Source organism: Cyrtonyx montezumae, unplaced genomic scaffold (assembly GCF_038088225.1).
Source record: "Cyrtonyx montezumae isolate F1298 unplaced genomic scaffold, pur_monq_1.0 scaffold_8, whole genome shotgun sequence".
Taxonomy (NCBI): Eukaryota; Metazoa; Chordata; class Aves; order Galliformes; family Odontophoridae; genus Cyrtonyx; species Cyrtonyx montezumae.
Window position 1 is genome coordinate 66,511,118 of NW_027072089.1, and position 24,328 is coordinate 66,535,445.

Below are 24,328 nucleotides of genomic sequence, written 5' to 3' on the forward strand. Positions count from 1 at the left end.
GTGTGTGAGGAGAGAGAGAGAGCCACACTGTCATAAATTTTGCTCACACTCCAGCAAAGAACTGATATAAATTAATATGACTCCCCACCTGTCAAAGCCCACTATGGTATATGAGTGTAACGGTCCAGTAGGTTTCGTGTCTCTCCATGGAATGCTCATAGGCCCTTTGAAGAAGGCAGTTGCTTGCCAGTGCCTCTATGGGGTGTCTGGGCCTTGAACACAGAAATACATACGTAGGTATGCATTTTTACTTGGCTTATCAGCTTCTATAAGAAATAAATTGGAATTATTGAACAACTTTATTGAACTTAGCTTTCCAGTACTTAGCCTACTTAGGCTCTCCTAAGGCTTCTGCTTGTAAGTTATTAAGATGAGGAATGCTACCAGAATTCAGGATTTTCCATATTATTCTTGTGCCATTCATGTGGGGATCTGTCAGACCAACTGGTGTTTTTTCAAATGAAATGGTGGTAGATTTTGAGAAGAAAGTTCTCTTGAGCCACATGGGTATTTGGAAAGCTGGTAGAAAATTAAGGAATGAACAAAAGAAGCCCTGCAGATTTACCTTAGAGCTTTGTGCAAAAGAGCAGAGCTGGACATAAGCATCATCACTTCATTTTTACTTTAAGAAAAAATGGAAATCCTCTATTTCCATTTGTAATACCGGACTTGCATGCTTCCACCATACCTCAGAAGTATGCTCACTCTGTCTTTTGTAGGACATAAAATGTACTTTGTTTACATCAGTCTAAAAAAAAACAGTTGTTGACCATTGTGTCATGAAGAAGTTGCATTGTTTTATAATGGCAGGTTAATTTAAAGTGGAGCTGCACATTCATATGAAGCAAGGACATATGGAGAGAGAGAGAGGGAAAGTTACAAAAATGTTTTTTGTATTTTTCTTCTTAGTCTTCTTAGTCTTCACAAGTCCATCTCCAGGGTAATTTTGTTTAAAGAAGAGAAGACAGTGATGGGGTCAAATTAAACTTAAGCTGTAAATTTAGATGTGCTGCCAGACCTTTCTTTTCACTGCATACATATTTCAGTTCATTAAGCATATCTCTGCCTTGGAGCAGCTACTTCCCATGGAGCTTACCTCTGGTGCTGAGAGATTTCTTGCTGATGTACAAAAGCATACTTCGTAGTTTGCACAGAAAATGATCTTACAGATGGATGCTACAAGACATGCTACCTCAGGTCAGTGACCACAGTTGAACTATCTCTGGCAGAGAGTCAGATCAATTAATTTTGCACCTTTTTCACCCTGTGATTCAGTGGGTCAGTGGAGGACTACTTCCCAGCTCTGTTCCTCCCTACCTGTCACAGAGCCAAGCCATTCACATACTACCTAATAAAACTTCTACACATCTTTTTTTTATTCCATAATTCAGTGTTTATTTTAATATTAAATTCAGCCATGTTTCCTTCTTAATAGAACGCTATTTTATGCACATTAACATGGAAATCAGTAAACCCACTTTCTTAGTAAGGGAAGATATACCCATTCATCTTGACTGTGTTTACAGTCCATCAGACCAGCAAGGCAAGAAGCCTTGCTTCTAGTGGATTGTGTAGAGTGTTTAAAGCACCTTGGTGAGAAGGTTGACTTTGTTGTTAGTAAGATCTGAACAAATGTGTCTTCTGCAGCTCCTTGGTCAGGTAATAAGAGAGGTGCACTAATGTGCTTACCCCACATTGTCAAGGGAGGATCTCTCACCACTTGTTCCTATTGCAAGGCACTGCAGCAGGTATTCTCCTCACATGAGATTAAAAAAATCACAATGGAAAATTGCAAATTGTACAAACACAAGAGAAGGAAAAGCTGCTAGAATATATGAAGATAAAATGAAAATTTAATGGTAATGTGCTCAGATGTTCCCTGGCTAACATTGGTATTCATAAAAAATGCAGTTTCCAGTTGAGTCATTTGAGTAGGTGTGACTGCTTAGTAGGACTGAGCTGTCTCTTAAAATACTATGTTGAAGAACAATATATATCTCCAAAGCATGATAGCAGATGTAGATAACTGATGAGAGAGAAGAAAGACAAGTACAAACACATCATTCAGAAATAAGTGTTGTTTGGCTCACGGGAGATGACAACATTTCCATATCCTTTTTATTTCTTTCTATGTTTATTTATGCAGTCATATATACACCACATTTCATATAGCATTCTGTATGCACATCTACTGGTCAGAAATGCTCCCATACAACGTTCAAAAACAAAGTGAAAATGCCTTAATATAAATGAATATATGCATATATATGTGTGGGTATATATATACACACATTTATGTATATGATTGTGTTGCAGATCTTCACAGTACATCATCTTTTACTCTATAGACTTGCCTGAGATAAGTCTCTGAATTTAATAATGCAGTTACTTCATATTTGTAAGAAAAGTCAGTGCACTAATAATAGCAGGATTCATTGTCTACCCTTGGCAAATGACCTGAGTGACAACACCTATGAAGATGAGGATGTCAGCATACAATAGTTGGAGGCAGGCAGGGAACTTTGCCTCAAGTTGTTTATGTTGAAGAGAAATACTAGCATCAGTTGGGTTAAATAGTAACCACAGGGCTTCAAAAGGAATTTTGAACCGAAGGAATTAGGAAAAAGTTCCAGAGAAGCAAGAGTATTTGTAACAGGAAGAAAGACCTTATTGTAGAAATGGTAACCATCAAAATCTGGTTTGACACTGTTGGGAGTCACACCTCTGACCCACACCTTGGGTTTATCTGCACACATGAACTCATGGGGTGCCTTCTCACCAGCAGTGGCAACAAAAGATTGTGCAGAGCACTTGCACATCAAGCTTTTGCACCAACATCTCCTTGCAGGAGGGGGTATGTAGGTAGGGTGTTTGTGCTTCCAGAAAAGCATGTGTGCATTTAATCACGTGAATAAGGGTGGACGTGCATATAACTTAGAGCTCTTTGGGTGGGGTTATAGGAAGACAATTCAAATTTATAGGTGTTCAGTAGCATTGTAGGGTCTTTTATTGTGCTTTATTTGCTTTACGACTGATACTGCACCTGAAGGAATGCTGGCTAATTAGCTGCATGTAAACAGAAACATGCTAGTGAAGGAAGACAACCTGAAAGTGCAAATGTACAAAGGTAGGTGAGCCCATTCTGTATGTTACTCTGGGGGAGTACACCGTCTTGTAAAGCAGTCTTCATAGCAGATCATAGAGCAATTGCCGTTGGTGCAGTCAGTCCTGCATCTGTGGAAGGGAAAGTTCAGAGGCAATGGTTTCAAGCTCTTCTCAGGAGCACCACAAAACAAATCAAGGAGTGTTGACCACAGGATGTTGCTTGGGAGACTGGACAGTCTTCAAAAAAATCACTATGCATGTAGTATAGAGCTGGCATGTGTTGCCAACAAAGATTGTGAAGTCTGCATCCTTGGAAGCTCTCAAGACGTGGTGTATGAATGGATAAATCCAGGTGAAATGAGCAGCTTTTCTCTGTATTGTGTTATTTTTTGTATACAGTGTATGTGAGTGTGCAATTTGCTGATAGAATCAAAGTGGCAGGTGAGGTCTGTGCAGGATTTTAGAAAGGAAGAAATCATCTGGAGACTTGAGCAAAAAAAAGAACTAGAATGGAATTTATTACTACAGATGCAAGATTATGGTTGGTCCAACAGACTCATAACGAGAAACTCTGATAAGTTGGGAACTCATTAGATGGAGATGGATTAAGTTCAGGATTTTGGTTAGTTATCTGAGTTTAATGAGAATTCAACTGAATCTCAGCAAGCATCCACATGACTGCTCTTGTCTCATAGGTACAAATCAAATTTACCTAAATGAATCTCAGTGGAGGAATATTGCCTTTTGCTGACCATAATAATAATGGCTGCTCTTGTATCAGTGTAGCTGCAAACAAGAGAATTGTTGCTGTACTCACTCAAAATCTGGACATGCTTTTTCAGTTTTGGTCACCTAGAAGGTTAAACTGGAAGAGGTATGTACAGAGAGTGACTGTTAGAAGGGTCAGGGGAATTAAGAACACATTTTCTGAGGAGAAACTAGAAAAAGCTAAGCATCGTGAAGGCTGAGATAAGAAAGCTATCTGAAAGCTAGAGATTAGTACCAGAACAAAAATGTGGGAATTAGCCTTAAATGAACGGAAGCTGATAACTTAGAAGCACTGGAATAAGTAGCATCAGAGAAATTGAACTCTGTGAGAACACACTTAAAGAGTATGTCAAAGGTTACTGTCTGATGGTAGTTACCCTTGACATCAGCAGGCTGAACCTGATACTCTAGGAGATACTGATTCAGACCTTCTCAATAATATTATAATATTCTTACCAATTTTATCATCATGATTACTATGAAAAGGATCACACCTTCTGTAAATCAACATTAGTAAAGATTTCTTTCTTTAATTCTTCCTATATTTAATCAGTTGAGGTAAACCTGAGAACTGTTCATACCAAATTTATATTATCGTTGTGTCTCTTGCATGTGAACTTCTGATACCTGAAAGCAGCATCACAAAGAACCTTTTGCTTTTTTATTCGAATGTGCCTTGTGGAGATTAGTGAATTTATTTTGTCTGAAGCATGCAGGATCCGAGTAATCAAAGTGATGTCATTTTGCCTTTGCTATTTCTGTGAAATACCGAAGTTAAATGATTACTGGCGAGGCTTTCTCCACTTCTCCATTTCCCTTTTCTGCTCTGACCTTATACAGCTGACAAGCTAATGGATTACATGTTTTTTTTCTCTAGTTTTTCCCGGATACTGCTGTGACAGCTTTTCCCCCAGTTCTTAATTCATCAAATGCAAGTTTTCCTAATTTGAGTAATCAGACATGGTGGTGTATACAAAACAACTGTTTTTTCCTACCGGTAAGTTGATTTTACATTTGTTTGTTTGTTTTTTTAGATTGATTTCTCTAAGTAGAATTGCTGTGGATCTATTGGAAGTTAAAGACCAACCAGCTTTTTAAGGCTGCTTTGGAAGCTTGCATTATTCTCAGTCACCAGCAACTGACTCTGAAGGAAGTGGGTCAGTAGAGGAGTTCAGTCCTTCTAAATGTTGAGGTTATAGTGAATGTCAGACAAAATATCAGGCAACAGCCTCAGGAGAGTTGTAGCTCACCCATCCTAACCAGTAGGCATTCTGAGATGTCAGAAGACACAGTGACCACGGAGGTTGCCGTGACTGCAGTGTAAGTGGTAAGTGGCTGTCAGTGAGGGAACAAAACTGGCCCATGGATGTGTTGTGCAAGGACCAGCTGCAAACCTAAACATACTCACCATTTTCTTTGTTCACCTGGCAATAGAATTGAAATCTGTGATTACCAGGCTTGTATCATCGTTGCATTTTTGATTAAGAGGGAACGGGGAAATGTAGCACTCTCATACCACCACATAAACTGAGTAAAAAAGGTCTGAGCTCCTTTGAATAAGATGTCTTAGTGTGAACAAAAGTACACTGGCACATGAAAAGGAAGAACATTCCTACAAAAATGGGATCTTTATCCCACAGAGCAGTGATTTTTAGAGAGCTTATGAAGGACCTGCATCTGAACACAACAAGCTGCGTTTTATGCCAAAGTAGATCAGCAGTGTTTGGATGAAAAAGCAGGAAGCAGCAAGCGAATGGAGAATATTTTGTCTCTCTATGTAGAACTGATGACACCAGTAACAGAATGGTATGTGCTGATTTCCACATAATTATGGAACCACAGAATCATGGAATGGCTTGGGTTGGAAGGAGCCTTAAAAAAACATCAAAAATATTGCAATGCCTTGCTGTGGACAAGGACACCTAGACAAGGCTTCAGAAATGTCTCTGTCAAGCTAAACAATCCTGAGCACTCCCACAAGCAGGATGTTAATTTTGTAAAGGATTCTTCTGTAAAAAGTAATTACGCTGACTGTAGCACTTGCAAACTTTCAGCATGTTCTTGATAAAGCAATACAGAGCATGAGTTTCTTTTCTTCCTCCCATTTTCAAGTTTACTTAACTAAAATCAGTACTGATAAGGGCCTGTGTTCTCTTTTGGCCCTTACGTGAAGTTATCCTTGTTGTTACAGAAATGAAGCAGTCCTGCTCCCAGCATCCACACAAGTACATGCTCACCAGCACACAGAAATTAATTGTTCCCAGGCACATTCGTATTTGTGTTCGTTCTTTTTATAGTAGCAAATTCCCTGGTCCCCTGTTTTTCACTTGTTACTGAAGATCTTGAAAAAAAAATTATTTTCTTTTTTACAATTTTTAAGTTTGAAAATGTTAAAATGCATTCTTTCATCAGATAAACTTTGTCTTTGATAAATTAGCACAACAGTTATGTTAAAATGTCACTTCTGGTAAAAATAATGAAAAGCATAGATTGGCTACAGTATTTTAAATACTTTTCCCCTTGTTTTCTTGATTAAGCAGTTCTCAGTTGTGCCTTATGTTCATCTTAAGGCACTGCATAGCTCCTAAGGAGCTATGCATAGGGAGGTGGTTGAAGCACCATCCCTAGCGCTGATCAAGAAGCGTTTAGATGAGGTGCTAAGGGATTTGATTTAGTAGTTGGGTAGGGATGGTGATAGGAGGATGGTTGGACTAGATGATCTTGTAGGTCCTTTCCAGCCTAGTGAACCTATGAACCTATGAACCTAACTCCTAGCTTCAAAAAGCTGTAAATTCCTTTTGAGTTACTATTTGTTACCCTTAGAAAGTTTTCTAAAAAGTGGAAAATAAAATTCTCTCTTTACTGAATGAGATATTGAACAGCTGATAAATGCTTGCTTTCTGAAATTGGATATCAATCCTTTTGTATCTGTTTTACCTTTAAGCACTTCTTCCCATGATTTGTAGCAGCGGAGCTGACAGATCTGTTGATGACATAATCTAAAATGAATGAATAAGAGATTTTTTAATTATTTTATCCCCACTAGCACCTAGTTCCTCTGGAAGCATATTGATTGATTCTCTCCCTGCTCCACAACATAGAATAACTTTTCAGATGTGTCTTCTTTGCTTTCTTGCTTTTTTTGACTTACCAAAGATTACACAGTTAAGTTCCAGGAATTGTGTTTATGGTTTTGCTTAGTTTTGCTGTGAAGCTTCTTTAGCTTCTATATAATAAAAGCATCAGGCAGAGGTCCAGTCAGGGGTGGTGTCTGGTGCACTCCACATCTGTGGGGAAGTTACCCTGCATCTTGTTTTGAGCTCTTACAGGATTTTCTTAAAAGGAAATCTTTCTATTCATCATTTCTGCTGTCAGGCAAAACTTACGCTCACACAAGCACTTATGATGCACAGTTAGGTAAAGGCAAGGACGTGCAAGTGGCATCGTTGCTGATTGATGTTTCCAAATGGCCAGGGGACACACAGAGCATGACACACGCTTCTTTGTTCAGGTGGGCAGTTAGGTGAGGTGCCAGTTCCTCTGTCCACCGTCATTGTCTGCAACTCCGTGACTTGAAAGAAGCCTCAGGATTTCTGTAGTCTCCTTGTTCTCTACATCTGTCCTACAGAGCTGCAGGATGAGCACGCTTGAAGATGGCATGTTTGTTCGGAAATGAGTCCTGCACACCAGTACACTAAAATTATCAATTTTTTTCCCAGCTGTGCGTTAATTCCTCTCCAGGTTCATTTCATCAGCTGAGAGAAGACCACTTCACTCAGGAGACTGTCTGCCATTTGTTAGATACCTTGCAATTTATGTGCTGTGACAAAGATCAGAGCTCTTAACAAAGAAGGATTCAAGCTACACAGCTTTAAATACCTACTAAGATGTCCAAGTCTATTTTTATTAAAAAGAGGGAAAAATTCAGTTCATATGACAGGTATTTAAACATTCACTTGCAGAATTGGGCACTCAGAAGCAACAGATTTGGTATGTGTTTTACAATTGAGGAAAGATTAATTTAAGGTGGCATTTTAAAAAAGGCATCATAAGCTTATGTGGCCATTCGAGTAGAGTTCCCCATTGTGTCTTCACCATAGCTGGTTATGCATTCCCATGGAGCACTAACAGGGACTTTATTCCACCTGGAAGTTACTTGGTCTTTGCTTGGTACATTTGTAGATTGAGACTGCCTTTGGTTTGTTGTAAAACTAATTTCACAAGTAGAATGTAAAAGAAGGGTAAAAAATGCCTACTGCTACTTTTATAAAACACTGGATTCTGAAAATATAGTGTGATATAAATATAGTGCTCTTGAGGGATGCAACCAGCAGAGAAATTTATTTTTTGATCCTGAACAGCTATTCTTTATGTTTCTTATTTCAAACAGATCTGCAATGAAATTACAATAACAGCAAAGATTTAGATGGGAGATCAGTTCTCCTGATGAGTGCTTGGAAAATTATTATTATTAATGATCCTTCAGAATTAGCATACAATGACTCATGTTCTGTCAAAAGTACTGTTATCAACAAATCAACAGAAGTCTGAAAATAGCATATCTAGAAAAAGAATGCTTTGTAGTTTAAGAAAAGATAGTATCTTTACAAGGTGCAAGACTGTAACTTCCAGGAATTATATTTGGCAAAGGAGCTGTATGTGAAGGACTAAGAAAATGATTCTAGTGGGATCATACTATTTCTGTTTTAGCATTGGTTTTGATACTATAATCCATTTTGAGAAAGTATCAATATAAAATCTGGGTTTTTTTTGTTTTTTTTTACCCCAGCAACTTCAACCATACTTTTTTGTTGATAGTGGATAGAAAAGACTGTTTTAAACATCTGAATGCATGCCTACATAGTCATAACTCAAGAAGATATAACACAATCGTTTTTTAATATTTATGTTGTTCATAGGCAGTGTTAATCATTTTATTTTCTTTGCCCCTTAGCCATATTTCTAGAATCTCTAAAGTCGTGTATCTGTGAGGTTCTTAACATCTGTGTATATAGGATCAGTTTAATGATGCTGCAAAAATAGGCAATGAAATTGTTTACAGATCTTCAGGCATTTTGACCTTGATCTTCCCTTATGCTCAGTAATACATACAGGGTAGTTACTATATTTGAGTATGAGCAAAAACTATGCAGACACACAGAAATAAATCTTTAGTCACTATGCTGGCAGTGGGCTTTCACACAAGACTCCCATACCAGCACTGGTTTCTCACATATAGGACATGGAGATGAATAATTCAAAAGAGGTGAAGGGTGAAAATTTGAAAGCATAAATGAGGATTGTAATCTGAATTCTGCTGTGTTTAGAGAGAATTTGAACCTAGTAAGGAAAAATACTTTATTTTATGAAATACCAATATCTGATTGTTATTGTCTGTATGCCATAATGTCCTGTGTACTATGATTACTTATGCGTTGTGATAGATAACACGCTTAAGTGGTAGTTAGAATTTTATTAAAAATGATGTATTTTATTCTGTGTGATTGCCCACTCAGCAGCCAAACAATATTTACTGTGTGATTTTCCTTTCCCAGTATTTTATATACAGCTGCATATTAGGGCTCATTTCCTGTTCCGTTTTTCTGAGGATAAATTATGAGCTGAAAATGGTGATAATGTTGATTGCATTAGTGGGCTACAACGTTATCCTTCTGCACACTCACGGGTCCATGCTGGATGATTACAGCAAATTTATGTATGCAACAGCACCCCTAAAAAGGTAGGTTAATAATTCCAATCATACTGAAATAAGTAGAAATAAAATACTGGCTATGGAACATGCCACGTAACATTTTTATTTCTTATGCATTTAGCTCCGTAATCTACAAGTCACAATTTAAAATTGTTGTCATTGTTGAGCATAAGAATAAAATCCAGAAATCTGGGCCAGATGCGTAGATCCCACACTATAGAAAGTACAGGATGGTTTAATTTGTGTTTTTGTAATAAAAGACACGAGGGAAACATGGTTTGGAACATTATTAAGGCTCCTACAGGAAGTTTGCTGCAAGCCAAATAAATTCAACTTTTTCAGAACTAGAATACTGTCATAAAACCTTACAAATGCAGCCTTAGCTATTGAAAAATAAAATCACAAGCAAACAGATCTTCAATTTGTTAAATGAACAGAAAGAGATATTTATGTTCCCATTGGATGAGTGGACAGGATATCTGTGTGTAGGGATGGAGAACCACATGATCAGTTACATTTATCACGTGCTTCTGGTAGCCTTCATTTTGTCAGTCAAACTTGTGTGTCTCTTGGTTTTTCCTTCCTGAATGTCTCATCGAGGTTCTTCTTTCAGTGGCATCAGTAGGGGAGTGGTAGTGTGAACTGTTCCCCGTTCCTTATAGCACCTTTTCCCAAAGCAGAATTCTTAAGACACTCTATAAAAGATCTCACTTGACCCTATTGTGAATGAAATCACATTTTGGGAGTTAGCTGCTTCAGCATCCATTTCTTCACATTCATTGGATACAGGGTCAAGCTTTCCATTATGGAAGTCATGTATTACATAAAAACTGTTTTTAATCTGTCTCTGTAGAATAAGCACCAGCTACTCTCCATCTGCTAGCAAAGAAGGATATTATTTTTCATAAATCCTCATGTTAGTATTGGTCTTGAAAATGTGGGTACATTTGCACAGAATGATGTAGTAGTAATTAAAGTTTCATTGTAGAAGTAGTGTTTTAACAAATAATAAAGCATTTCCGATTAAAGTGGTCCTAGTTTACATACCAGAAGGTAATGTAAATTGTGGTTTTTCCCTTGTTCTTGTACTGAAGTCATTTTGTTATAACTTTTCAGCAGCTTGCTTTACTTACGCTTTTGTTTTATAGGCCAGGAATACTGAAAGACCTGAAGACAATGGGTTCAATTTCCCTGTTTATATTCTTCGTCACATTACTGGTTTTGGGTAGACAGGTAAGATGCTCAGTTCTTTTCATCTGCATCAGTGGACACACTGCCAGCCTCCCACCTTCTCAAAGATATTGTAGATTTTCTGACAAGCACGATTGTTCCTTTTTGCCCCACACCCTTGCAAAGGAGTGTCAGAAGCATCTAAAAAGCTATCATTTCCTTTATTGCCTTCCAGTATGTCCTTATAACTCACCAGTAACTCTGCAATAGCTGTCATTGAGACTGTAGGCATTATGCTGATGCTTCACTGTGACTGTTGCTTGTCATGCTGACCAATATTGTCTCATAGCTTCCCAGTGTTTTCCCATCTGTCCGCATCCATCTGCTGTCTCCCTAGTTGCTTAATTACAAGCTATTTTCTTCACAGTTATTACCAGTTGAGGCAGACACAGAAACAATGCAGCATGCACACCGCAGCGTACCTCATACTGAGGCCACAGTTGTACTAAAACAGTGATGTGACAGGAAACCCCTCTCTTCATTACCCAGTTGCGCTTTTTAAGTGCCAACATGGTGTGGGTGGCCTGACCCTCTTGCATGCTGAGGGCAAGGTGAGGGCAGCTCTCTCTCTCCAGCTCCTCGAGGCTGTCCATGGTGAGCTGGAAGCTTGTCATGCCAGGAGTGACATAGTGCATGAGGCAGGGCTCCCAGATGGAGGAGACAAGCCCTGTGAGGTCTCATGAACAGCCTGTGCCCACATAGCCTGCAGCCTTGAGAAGGTTCTTCTGTCATACTGTCTTTAAATCACTTACTTACATTACAGTTCCCCAGAACATAATGACTATCACTTAAACTGTCAAGCAGACCCTCCAGGTCCTCCTTCCTATCTGGCATCTTCTTTAGTTTTGCTTAGGGGAACATTCTTGAGTTTCAATACAATTCATCACTGGCCTTACTACCAGCACCGTAGTGGAGTTTGTTCATTTGATGTTAACAGCAGAGAGCAGTGCTGCAACACAGCTACTTCCAGATGTAAACAGGGATAAATACTTCTTAGCATCGTGGAGTCCCTCTGATCAATGTGTCAGATCAAAGGAGTGCGCACGAAAAAAAGAGAAAGACAGGAAAGGAGAATCACTTTTACTGAGCAGAGAGTATTTCTTTGTGGACTCTGTCACATCCTCAGTAAAGTTTCCGTTCTTTGTACTGCAGCAGTGCATACTGGTTGCTTCCTGGCTCACACCTATTGAAAAATGACCCTGTAACAGTAAAAGTCTGTTGCTTTCAGAGCTGTAGGATGATCTTCATCATAATAGTGTTTGTTTGTAGCCCTTCAGTCTGTTGCCTTTGATTGTTCTGTCTTTTTGTTTCCTTCCTTAAAGAAGATAAAGGAAAAAACTGTTTTCAAACATTCTCAAGCAAAGTCTAAAAGATAACTAGAAAATGTTAGAAACTAGCTTTAATACATTCTTGAACTAAAACCTGCCACTTTAGGTTACTGCTAGTGACACTGGCTGGTAGCAAATGCCTTGGATTAAAACTGAGGAAACTCTCCTACCAGCAAATATGTCCTGATTTTCCCTCCTGTTCCTCCTGCATTGCCAGAATCTGAGCCAAGTCAGTATTCTAATCCTACTGTGAAAAGAGGCTAAGGAAAGAAGTGGGACAGGGGAGGAATTCCTGGAGAGCAGGCTTTTTGCTGCTTCTGGGATGTACCATAACCTCTGCCACTGTCTCTGGCATTCAGCTGCTTCTCAGGTCCACTTCTTTTTGTGTATTTTGTATTGTTTTAGAGGTGAAAGCAGAGGTGAGTGGATGCACTGTAGATTTGGACAGTGATGGAAAGCTGCTTTCTATCTGTTTTGAATTCCTTTTCTACTAATGTCCACGGGAACATTGTTTCTCTGGTAGTGTAAGAGTTCATCAGGATCAGAGTTTCTAAGGACAGGCATCATCTTCTGGATATCTTTCAGATCAGCTGGCTAAATTAGAAAAATAGACAAACATTTGGATATATTCTTAGCTATTATTCCTGCTGCTTCTTCAATTTTAGACAACTTTTCAACCTTCACAAACCAATCATAGGGAATAACTAAAATTCCCACATCCCACGAAGCACTCAGCAAATCTTACATTACTTTTCCACACTAATGGTTACCCATCCTTTCATCTCCCCTTCAGGAGAAGTGACGAATGGCATTTATTCTGCATGCTTTTCCCCCAGACACCGGACACATCTCATCTCAAATTCATTTATGGAAATTGGAAGAAACCACTACACTGTTACTCACTAGCGTCTACTTGGGCAAACAAACATGTTGAAGGGAAGAACATTGTTCCCAATATGACAGCAGTCTCTGATGTTAGAGTGTGCGTTCTCAGGGGCAAAAAATCTGAGAAATAATGTTCCCAACTGTCGTGGGCAGCAAAACTCATGGATTCAGTAGGATGATTTTACAGCCTACCTGCAGTCTTCCTCTTGCTAATGTTCTGGTCAAGCCCTTTCCTATTTCTGCACCTTTCTTCCACGGAGACAAGTCATTTTTTAATTTGTTACTGCATTTTTCAACTTTGCAGACAATAGTTTTGCTTTTCTTGTCTCTTAGTACCTGTATGTTTTCACTGTTAAAGACAATAGCCACTGATAAGAGGGGATGTTCCTTCTCCTTCCCCTCTCCTGGCACTGGTGTTCCTGTGCCCCCAGAGCAGTTACCAGCAAGTTCACCTAAACAAAAAGTGAGTGCTTTTCCCATGCCCAGCCCATGAGCCTGCTCACTGCTGGCCAATGCAAAAGCAGGAGAGAAGAATGCATGCATGGAGAAATGGAGGTGGAGGGAGGTAGAGTTATTGTATCAGTGCACCTTCTATGAGCAAACTTAACTCCCAGGTTCACATAGTAATCTTAGATGCACAACCACAATTCCTGGTGGAAGAGATGGGCCTTTTCCAACCCTGGAAAAATGGGTTTTTCAGCCAGATCTTTTTGCTAAGCTTTTTTATTTTTATTTTTTATTTTACTTTTTTGTGGTGTGGTGACGTCAATGCTTGTGCCAAAAGAATAACTGTAGGATGGGCATGAGGTGGAGAAAGTAGAATTGCTTTTCCATGGTCATGTCAGCATAGGCTATAAATGACACATTTCAGTCTGCATACGTGGCATCTAAGATCTCTGAAACAGTCATGGCCATGGAATTTTCTTAACTTTGTCACCTGAATGAAAACCCACGTGTAATTTTTCTGCAGTGACTTATCTGCATTAGTGTTACCGTCACTCTGCCCCTTCAGCACGCATGCATCTCTCATGACTGCAGACAGCAATGGCACAGACTCATGAGATGCTTATTTAGACTTTCTGTGTAACTTACTGCAGTGATGAAAGCTCATTCATTTTGTTGCCTCATCCTGAGGCAAATACTGAAAATCGGTGTGGGTGAGTGTTGTGCTAGAATTTAAAAATATAGACATAGCCATCTCTGTCTCATCAGACGTTAAGACCTGATCAGTTCTCAATACACCTGACTGCTTTTGCAGTTACTGATGATCTGAACCTCTGGGGCTGCATTGCCTTATGTGCACTGATATTGTGCCTGCCTACATGTGAAAGCCATTCTGAGATATTTTCATGGTGAAATGTAAAAAGGTTCTGTAGATTACATGTAAAGTAGGAAGCAATCTAGGTTTTCAGATGACTGTGAGGCTTCAAAGCTTAAGCGGGATCTTTAAAGATGTGTAAAATAAATTAGGTACATTGTACAAATTAAAAAACCTCACAATCTAAAATAAGCTTTACTAAGATAGTGCTTAATGTTTTTTAAAAATTCGAAGATGCATTTTGAAATACCCTTGGACATTTTTAATTACAAATTGGATTGTAGAGTAAATTCTACTTTTTTTTTCATCCTATTTTCTGAGTTCTCTGAAAGAGTCCAATGGAGGGCCACAAAGATAATACAGGGTGTGGAAAACCTCCCTTATGAGGAAAGGCTGAGAAAACTGGGTCTGTTCAGCCTTGAAGAAAGAGGACTCAGAGGGGATCTGATCCATGTCTATAAATATCTAAGGAGCAGGAGGCAAAGGGACGAGGCCGGACTCTTCAGCAGTGTGTGGTGATAGGATGAGGGGAAATGGCCACAAACTGAAGCGTAGGAAGTTCTGCACAAATGTGCATGGGAACTTCTTCCCAGTGCAGTGACGGAGCACTGGCACAGCTGCACAGAGAGGTGGCGGGGTCTCCTTCTCTGGAGATGTTCAAAGTGACCCACCTGGATGCCTACCTGTGCAACCTGGGCTAGGGAGCTGCTTTGGCAACGGGTTGGACTCAGTGATCTCTGGAGGCCCCTTCCAACTCCTACAGTTCTGTGAATCTGTGACTCTTTGCCATTTGTTTTGGCATTCTATATTTCAGTAAATAATGAAAGTGTAAACACATTATCTCCTTAATAGTGTCTCATAAAGAAGAAACAAATCTTTTTGAAGACGAAGCTCATCTCTGATTGTTCTCAATACAAATTGGATTCAATGTATGGATACCTAATTGGTGTTTTATGCCACATGTCCAGTTTACTTTAGGCTGTTTATGCAAATAATTTTGGCATCCTAGCGTTTTATTGGATTTTTTTCTACACAAACACAGTTTATTGGATTCGTTCTGCCTTAATGCAGATGTGGCGGCATTGAGTTGATCATCTATGTGAGGAACTTGAATATATAAATATTAATAGAAAAATAAGAAAAACATTCTAAAAAAGTGAACGTGTATATTTGAAAAAGCTGTTCGTGACCTCAAGCCTTACAAGAGAGATAACTTCAGTTTGGTACAGGAACAATGACAGAACGCAATGCAGTTATGTTTCCAAGTTCTGGCAGAAGCCTGTTTTTAGGTTTTTTCTTCTCTCATGCATGTCTTTATATGTATACAAGTCTATACCTTCTTTTCATTTGCTTATAATCTGCAAATAACCCTTAGTAACATAATTAACTGAAAATAGTCAGCTTGTTTGCTTATTTGACATCCCAAGTCCAGATTTCTAGGGCAGAGCATGATCCACTGTAAGAGGTTAAGACCCACTTTATGTTCAGAACAGCGTTATCTTTGTGTCAGAAAAGCCAGAATATCTTTGGCAGTTCATTTGAGCTGTGCATTCTATCCTTCCTAGTATATCAACACAAGAAAAAATAATCACTAAAGGTATGGATGATCCTTTTTTCTTTTTATTTTCCAATTAAACATCTAAAGAATATCCAGGCCTTATCAACCAATTTAAAGCGGTGTGTGCATGGTTTCTCTCAGTATTCTTTTCATCTTACAGTTTCTCAGTGGATCCATTTTTTGCTTTGCCACTTTTCAATTCCTTGCTTTTTGGAAGCTTGCAAAACCCATTTCAATTCAACTTCCTGCACTATCTTTGGCCGTGAACTCAACAAAGTACCCATGAATCATTTTGAGCTGTGATGGCAAACATCCAATCACAAAGACTATTGTCATGTTTTTATGTTAACACTTACTGGCTGCTAATAATAATGGCAAATATTTTCAGGATTTTACATAAGATTGTGTTCATAATCATGTCTTCATTAAGGCTGTGGAGTAGTGTTACACCAGTGGTCTGCACTGAAATATTGACATAGGCCACTGGAGTCTTTAATGTAGAAATAGCACCATAGAATTTTCTACCAAAAAGCCTTGAAATTATTGTAAAGGAGTGCAGGAGTCCAAAAAAAAATGCAACTGGATCTTCAAAAATACTAGTATTTCGAGATTATTATGCATTTATATGATGAAAACTTGGGTGCAAAAAGAAGAATGTAGTATTAAATACACTTCTGAAGACAAAACAAAAGAACAACACAGTGGGCCATTTTTGATAGTCTTCAAAACATTCCAATTTTTAAATCTCTTGTGATTCTAAAGCAGTGACATCTTTGCTGTGCACATACCAAAAGGAGAAAGTCAGTCTCCTGAAAAACTGAAGGTGTATCAGTAGGCTGAATTTTCTTAATTGTAAGCTGTTTTTACCAGAAAGTTTGCATGACATAAGTTAAAGTTGGTGAACGTCGTGATCTTCCTGAAATGCCCACTAGCATGAAATTTGCTTGAAATAAATTAGATATTATATTGCAAAACTGCAAATTATTTCTGTAACAGTGTTTGATTTGTAGAATGAATTTCTTCCAGAGTCTGAGAGTATATTAGGAAATCTTCCTTTGTTTTAATCACTCTGCATCTTTTTATTTCTGAGCTTTTTTCTGTGCTCTTTTTTATTTATTTTACATATAAATTTATTGAAATGTGTACCATATGTTGTGTGACTGGGGGTTAAATTCAGTGGAATCTGGAATTGTAATTGAATGGCCAAACAGTATCCTTGTAAAGGTGATGTACTGTGTTTATTTTGTCTCTTAAACCTGTACTCCAGCAGGACAAGATGCCGATTGTTTCTTTACCTCTGTGTCCTCTTGTAACAGAATGAATATTACTGTAGGTTAGACTTCCTGTGGAAGAACAAGTTCAAAAAAGAGCGGGAGGAGATTGAAACCATGGAGAACCTAAATCGGGTGCTTCTGGAGAATGTGCTTCCAGCCCACGTAGCTGAACACTTCTTGGCAAGAAACCTGAAGAACGAGGTCAGCCATCTCTGTATGTTGTGTGCTCTGTACTAAGGCAGCATGCCATAGAAATGCCACTTAATGCTGAGTTGAACAGTAGGTCCATACAGTCAGATTTTAGATATACAGTCATTTTCCTTCCCCCTTGCATTCCTGAGCACTGAATCACCTTAGTACCTGGAAGTAAAAAATGTGAAACTTTTCAGTGGCAATACACTTTGCCTTGAGGCAGAGGAGGAAAATGGGAAGAAAATGAAAAGGATAATTGAATTCACAAGGATTTAAATTTGAAGCATATGTATTCAGATGCATTTTCCTTTGTGATCAGAGTGGAGCTGCATCCAGGTTTTGAAATTGCTTGTGGTGACTGGAGACCTTGCTTTTAGAAGTGAAATTAACCTCTTCCCTGAAACACTGGCTATATTAATTCTGAAAGGAGGTGCCAAACACTGAAATCCCTGTCTACTTACAGTTTATGGACCTAATCCAGGCATCAGAAACATCTACCAAAAGACTCCTGTTGACTTAAGTAGCAATCAGATCTACTCCTAACACTGCTTCGTAGTTTTAATAAAGGAAAGGATGAAAACAAAAACTGAGACAAAAGAAAATAAAAGCAAATCAGATTTAGAGGGAGCAATAGTTTCTGTACACAATAAATGCAACAGTTTGAATTACTTGTGCATACAAAACAATTGTTCCAAAACTGACAGAAGAGGAGAGGGAATCTGAATAGAACGGGACATTGTCCCTTTCACTGTGGTTTGCACTAAGCACTACTGTAATGTAGTTTACACTGGTACTTTAGTACTACCTGTAAACATTCATTTGGTAGCTAATGTTGAATGAAAACTGCTGTGGGGTTCCTTTGAATCCAGTGAAGATGTTGGCTGAAAGCCAGGTTGGCTGGACTCCAGCTCTCAGTTCAGGCATTAAACACAGCAAACCATCAGGAGATTGCTTTCTCATTTATGTGCTATTCCATCTCTGCTCCCCAGCATGGCAACACCATCTGCTCACCCTAGTACTGGAAACTGGATTTACACTGTCACCTCTCAAGATTCTTGGGTTGAAATGATCTTCAGTAAATTTAGTGAAGATGAAAAATGGTAGTCTGCTGAACTCTGGTCTTTCATGGCAGCTAAAATAAAAAGAATTTGATGTGATTTTAGTGGCACCCCATTTCTTAAAAAAACCTTGAGTACCTTTTTATTTTATTTATATTTAAACAGTTTTCAAAGAAGCAGGAACCTCACAAACCCTTGGAAATATTAATAAGTACAGGCATCAGTTATGTCTTGTTTCAGAATCTATAGGAGCATGTCAAGCCAGAAAGGAGATTCAGAACAGTTGGTTTTTTTTTGTTTTTTTTTTTTTTTTGTTTTTTTATATCTAAACACCTATAAATAGATTACAGCAGATCACATCTTGGATTTGTTTCTGTGGATGTTTAGATAATCAGATAATTAATTGAAATTTGTCTGCATCTTCCTCAGAGGCAAACACTCAATATGGCTATACATATACTATTTTCTGTTAAAGAATTTGTGATTAAGATCTATCTACTGGAAGAACATTACTTGTCCTAGATTTTTTTGCATGCAGTTGTGTGAAGGAAAGGGAAGACTGAGGATGCTGCTGGATAAAATGCAGCAGGAATGGAAGGGGGAAAAAATGGGAATAAATACTAACTGAGAGTAGTAAGACTGTACTTTCAAAAATACCTTTTCATAAAGGTCTTTTCATAACAGGACATATGTTGACTAATGCTGACGGGGTAAAAGCAAAATGATTCCAAACCAGGGAGCTGTAGTAAAAGTTTGTTGGCTTTATCGAAGTCTCCAGAATTGGGTTTCTGCTTATTGTCTCTATGCTGCCTACCAAATAAGGTACTTTCCAGCTGAGAGACAGAGAAACAAATATAAAACAAAAAGCAGGAAGCAGGATTCTTCTGCAACTGGCTTCTGCACCCTTTTCTTTTGTGCTGTGAGCATCCAGCTTCCCCGTTACTAAGAAGTACTCAGGAAGCTTTCTCATTGCAGGCTAACTTGAAAGCGTGTTGTTGAGTACCTAGTGAGAGTAATCCTGCTTCATTAGCTGCAGAATGGAGCCAGCAGAAATTGTGCCCTGGACAAACCAACTGCTGTAGCCTTCCATGAGCCATATGGAGTGCAGACCAGTTGGCCTCCTGCAGTCTCAGAAGGTCTTCGGGCACTGGAGAAGAAGGGGCGGTGTGGAAAGCGAACCAGGAAAAATTCAGATGTTGTAAGAGGGGAGAAAAAAAAAAACAACAAGAATTGATGGTAGAAGAGAGGGTGATTTTATTTGTGCTGAAAGAAAGCCATTTCTTCCTGGAATTATATTGCATTTAATTTTCTGATTAAACATTTTGGAGAGTAGTCTTACTTGAGAAATACTCACAGAAAAATTAAGACACCTGATTACCATAGCCTTTATTATTATGAACGATTGCAATAAACTAGCAGGGAATGTCTGCTTAAAATTGCCTGACATTTATTGTGACAGCTGCAATTGCTACTCATGGTTCTAAACAGTGCCATTTGTTGTTTCTATTCTGGCACTGTGCTGCAAAGCATTAGTAGGGATGGATGTTGCCTTGGTGCTAGAGAGGAAGAGAAGTGGGATGCTGTTGCTGAGCTTGGCAGGTGTTCGTATACAATGTTGTGTACTTGTTTTTGAGATGGAGGAAAGAGTGACAACTCTGTTTATAGGAAAGGGAGATTCTTCTTTGTAACACTAGGACATGCAGCCCTTTCTTGTCAGGCTGTTTGTTCCCTGCTGCACGGACAGCCAACACTGGACAGCGCACTGACCCTTTCTATGGGTCTATACTTCCTAACCACTAATGGCATCTGGGCTCTATGCTTACTGTCTGTAAGAAAGTATGGCATTGCCATCCAGCAGCGACCCAGTTACCCACAGGGCCCAGGCAGTACCCACAGTGCAGGATGCTTCAGCAGAAGTTCTAGGAGCAGCTGTACATTAACATCGTATTCACCCATTGCGCTTTTGCCTGTAAATTTTAGGGCATATTTCCCTTCTGCAAATACCTTTTATGACTTGAATTTATATTCTCTGGTAAGCCATGGCATTCACTTCTGTGTACTATTTCAAATCTGACACTGCTGCACTACGGCTTCCGTGACAAACTTGTCACAAACTCAATAGTCTGAATCTATGAGCAATTTCTTCAGGTTTTACTTTCTCAGGATGCAAAATCAGTGGAATTCGAGAAAGCAAATAGAACAGAAAACTGCTATCTAATGTTAATATGGTAAAATAAAACAACCTTTTTCTATTAATTTACAGAATTGCTAGGATAATAGCATTGTGTATTAATGTCAGTGACAACATTGCTATTAATTTGGATGGATTAAATTTACTAGATTTGTAAAGACAATAGGAATATGAACCATTTTTTTTCCTGTGAAAATATCATGGATATATATTGTTTGTTCATTTTTTTAGATCAAGTTTCTAAAGTATACATAATAATTCACATTTTGAATGTTAATTATGTCCATTCTGATGTGAATGTTCTCGTATCTCCTTCTGGTCTTCTGTAGCACACTGTGAATCTCTCCTTCCATTACCAAACCCTGCATTTTTTTGCAATTTCTTCCCAGTTTTAAAAGATGTGTAGCCTAGATTCTTTCATCCACCATTGAAATCAAGATACTGGGAAGGAGACTTGAGGAAATGGAAGAAAAAGTGAGATAAATGACATCATGTAATCTCAATGCCTATTCTGCTAAACTAGTCTAAGATGAGCACACAGGATGCCAGATTTTAATTTTTGAGTATATTTATAAGCAAATGTTACTGAAGCTTCAGTGCAGACATGCCTGAGGTAAGTTTGAAGTCGGTAGATGTGAAGCAGAATTCAGAGGCTAAATATTTGAGCAGCAGGTCTGTTACTCTTGTTCTGATGCTGTACTTAACCAAATTTGAGCTGGTTTGAGCTCCCATCCTAAGTTCAGAGATGCTCAAGAGAGCAGCTGGTGTACATTCCTGCAGTGTTATAGTCTGGACCTGGGTTAACGTGGGGAGCTGGAGCTTCAAGGATACTGTGATTATGTAATCCTTATGAAATAAAAGGAGAGAAGAGTCTAGTAGTAAACCTTCTAGCTCCTCCAACTGCCCATACTCCTGTCTGTCTGCCTCACACCTGCTCTGGGCTGAGGCAGACAACAAGTTTTACCATAGTTCTGCATAGTTCACTTTGTACACACCCATATAGATGCCCCATGCTCTTTAAAAAAGAGAAAAGACTGCAAGCAAAATTGAAAAAAAAAAACCAACAAAGTTTGGATAAGTAAAAAGGGAAAAAATATCTGATCCTTCTTGAAATCACTGAATATTCATCTTATACATATGAGTATTGAAATCTATGGTCTACTCGAATACCCTCAATAGAATTTGGCTTTATACTAGCATACAGCATCTCTTATTGTTGTGGCTACCTTTGTGTATGGATTTCCATACTCTTTTTATTAGTTTAATAAATAGTCCTTCTTTTCTTTCTCCAGGACATCAATTTGTCCTGAAAGGAAAGAGATTCTAATGATTAAGGGCATTGGAGAGGAAACTGAAGGGAGGGATGAGGGGGATACATTTTTATCATCAGAGGTTTCTGTGAGGCAGAGGTGTTCTCATTTCAGAGTTCACAGAATGCTGTGGAGAATGTGACAAATAAGTAAGTTTAAGTTGAAGTGACTTATTTCTCTTGTTAAGGCCCTTGTTATGGAAAAGAGAGGGCAATTATTTTGTCCTATTAGGCATCCTGTCATTTTAGATTAGGATCTATCAGGATCGTGCCACATTAGGCATTTGCAGTGCACTAGTGTTGAGATTTTGCTTCAATTTTCTAGTTCTTTCAAGTCATTATAAATATACAGCTAATAATAAATTAGAAACTGTTTTGCAAAATATAGTCTCAGCCACACGAGCCAAATCAAATTCTCTACAGATCTCAGAAGTGACCCCTATCTAATAAATTAGTGAATTTATTTAGTTTATGCTTACTGAGCAAATATTCAGGTGAAAAAAGGGGTAACTTTAGAACACCAAAAAATGTTCAGCTATGTTGGCTATGTTTAACCAATCTATATACACTGTTTGAAGTTCAATAAATGCCACTAAATGCAAAAAATACCTGAACACTGCTTTAAAGTTTTCCATCCGTGGCACCACCTTCCTTTTCTGAACTGGGACACTGCATATTATCATATGACCTTCTTTAGAGCTGGGTATTAACAGAAGGTTTTTTTCTCTTTTTTATTTTCTTTTGGGCAGGATCTGTATCATCAGTCATATGACTGTGTCTGTGTCATGTTTGCCTCTATTCCGGATTTCAAGGAATTTTATACAGAATCTGATGTAAATAAGGAAGGCTTGGAATGTCTCAGGCTGCTAAATGAGATCATTGCTGACTTCGATGATGTATGTACTTCTAACAACAATCAACATATGGTTTCAATCTTAATAACCCAGGGTATGCAACAGTAAGCAAACATACTTGAAAAGGAGAGTGTAAGAGCTGTCAGAAAATAACTTTTATATGCCTGGTCATGTAGAAATTACTTAAAAGGAGTATTAAAGGAAAAAGAGATTTATGTGGAATAAATGAGCTATTGATCTGACATCATATTCAGTTGCTTTTCAGTCTCTATAATGAGAATCCAATCCATATATCTAATGGGGAAATTTTCACAAGGCACGTTACGTGCCGTATATTAACTGTAGTTCACAAATACTAATGCCAAAGGTGAATTGCCTAAGTTTGTGCAGTACAGTTTTACATCTTTGGACAGCACCCAAAGGAGAGCTGTGAAGGTGTTGAAGAGCCTGAGGGCAAGATGTATGGGAAACTGCTGAGGTCCCTTAATTCAGCGCAGGGCAGAGGAGCTGAGGGGAGGCCTGATGGCGGCTGCAGCTCCTCATGGAGCGGAGGGCAGCGCTGAGCTCTGCTCTGTGTGACAAGCGACAGGGCCCGAGGGAACGGCATGGAGCTGTGTCAGGGGAGGGACAGGTTTGAGATTAGGAAAAAGTTCTTCACTAAGAGGATGTCTGGGCACCAGAACTGGCTGCCCAGGGCAGTGGTCACAGCCCCACGCTGCTGGAGTTCAAGAAGCATCTGGATGATGCACTCGGTCATCTACTCTCATTTTTGGGTGGTCCTTCCTGGAACCAGGAGTTGGACTCGATGATACTTGCAGAGCATTTCCAGCTCAGGACATTCTATGATTCTATAACCTGCACTGTTTTGATTACACATGTCGGTCAGTTGGTACTTACAGGAATGCATAGGTTTTAACATTCCACTCTCCAAGCTACGGGCAAGTGCAGAGTGTATGACTACAGATAGATTGTAAAAAGTAATCTCTGAAGGTCTCACTGAGAACAGTATTTGTCTTAAAAGAAGTTGCTGGTGATAAAGATACCCAAAGAAGGTGTTAAGAGTGTATCATGATTCACAGTCTGGATCTGCAGTTCTGCAGCTGTGGAGGGACCTGTAGCAGCAAAACCATTTTGATAATTTTGGAATGTTCAAAACAACCTGGGTTATGAATTAGAATTCTTACCTTCTCACCTAGAAGAGATGCTTATTTCCAGAAAGCTGCTTAGGGCTTAAACACTGGGTCACATAGTGATTTGGTTCCACTATCAAACTGAGAGTAAAGTCTACTGATTTTTACAAGCTTTATGGGCAGTAAAGTGAAATTCAATCTCAGTAATATAAATCTAGTCTGTTTATAATAAAAAGGTGTTTTAGTAGACATGATCCCCCTTTTTCTGGGAACTGTTCCTCTATCCATTGTTTTGTGCATCCTTAAGGCCATCCTGTATATATCTGTGAATCAAAGTACTGATGCTCTGAATTCTGTTAGAGAAACAAGCACTTAGAGTAGCAATGCTGTTGCTCTCAATAATGAATAACTATTC

The 24,328-nt window shown here is 38.7% G+C and overlaps 1 protein-coding gene across 1 annotated transcript in view; it reads left to right on the top strand.

The window, feature by feature from the left end:
* The window catches only part of ADCY2 (adenylate cyclase 2), a 181,885-nt gene that overhangs the window by 148,035 nt on the left and 9,522 nt on the right, over nt 1-24,328 (top strand). Inside the window, exons 16-20 of the mRNA XM_065752817.1 lie at nt 4,751-4,870; nt 9,429-9,613; nt 10,735-10,819; nt 17,222-17,380; nt 22,679-22,825. Of these exons, the coding sequence (XP_065608889.1) occupies nt 4,751-4,870; nt 9,429-9,613; nt 10,735-10,819; nt 17,222-17,380; nt 22,679-22,825 (696 nt within the window). The remainder of the gene's footprint in view (nt 1-4,750; nt 4,871-9,428; nt 9,614-10,734; nt 10,820-17,221; nt 17,381-22,678; nt 22,826-24,328) is intronic.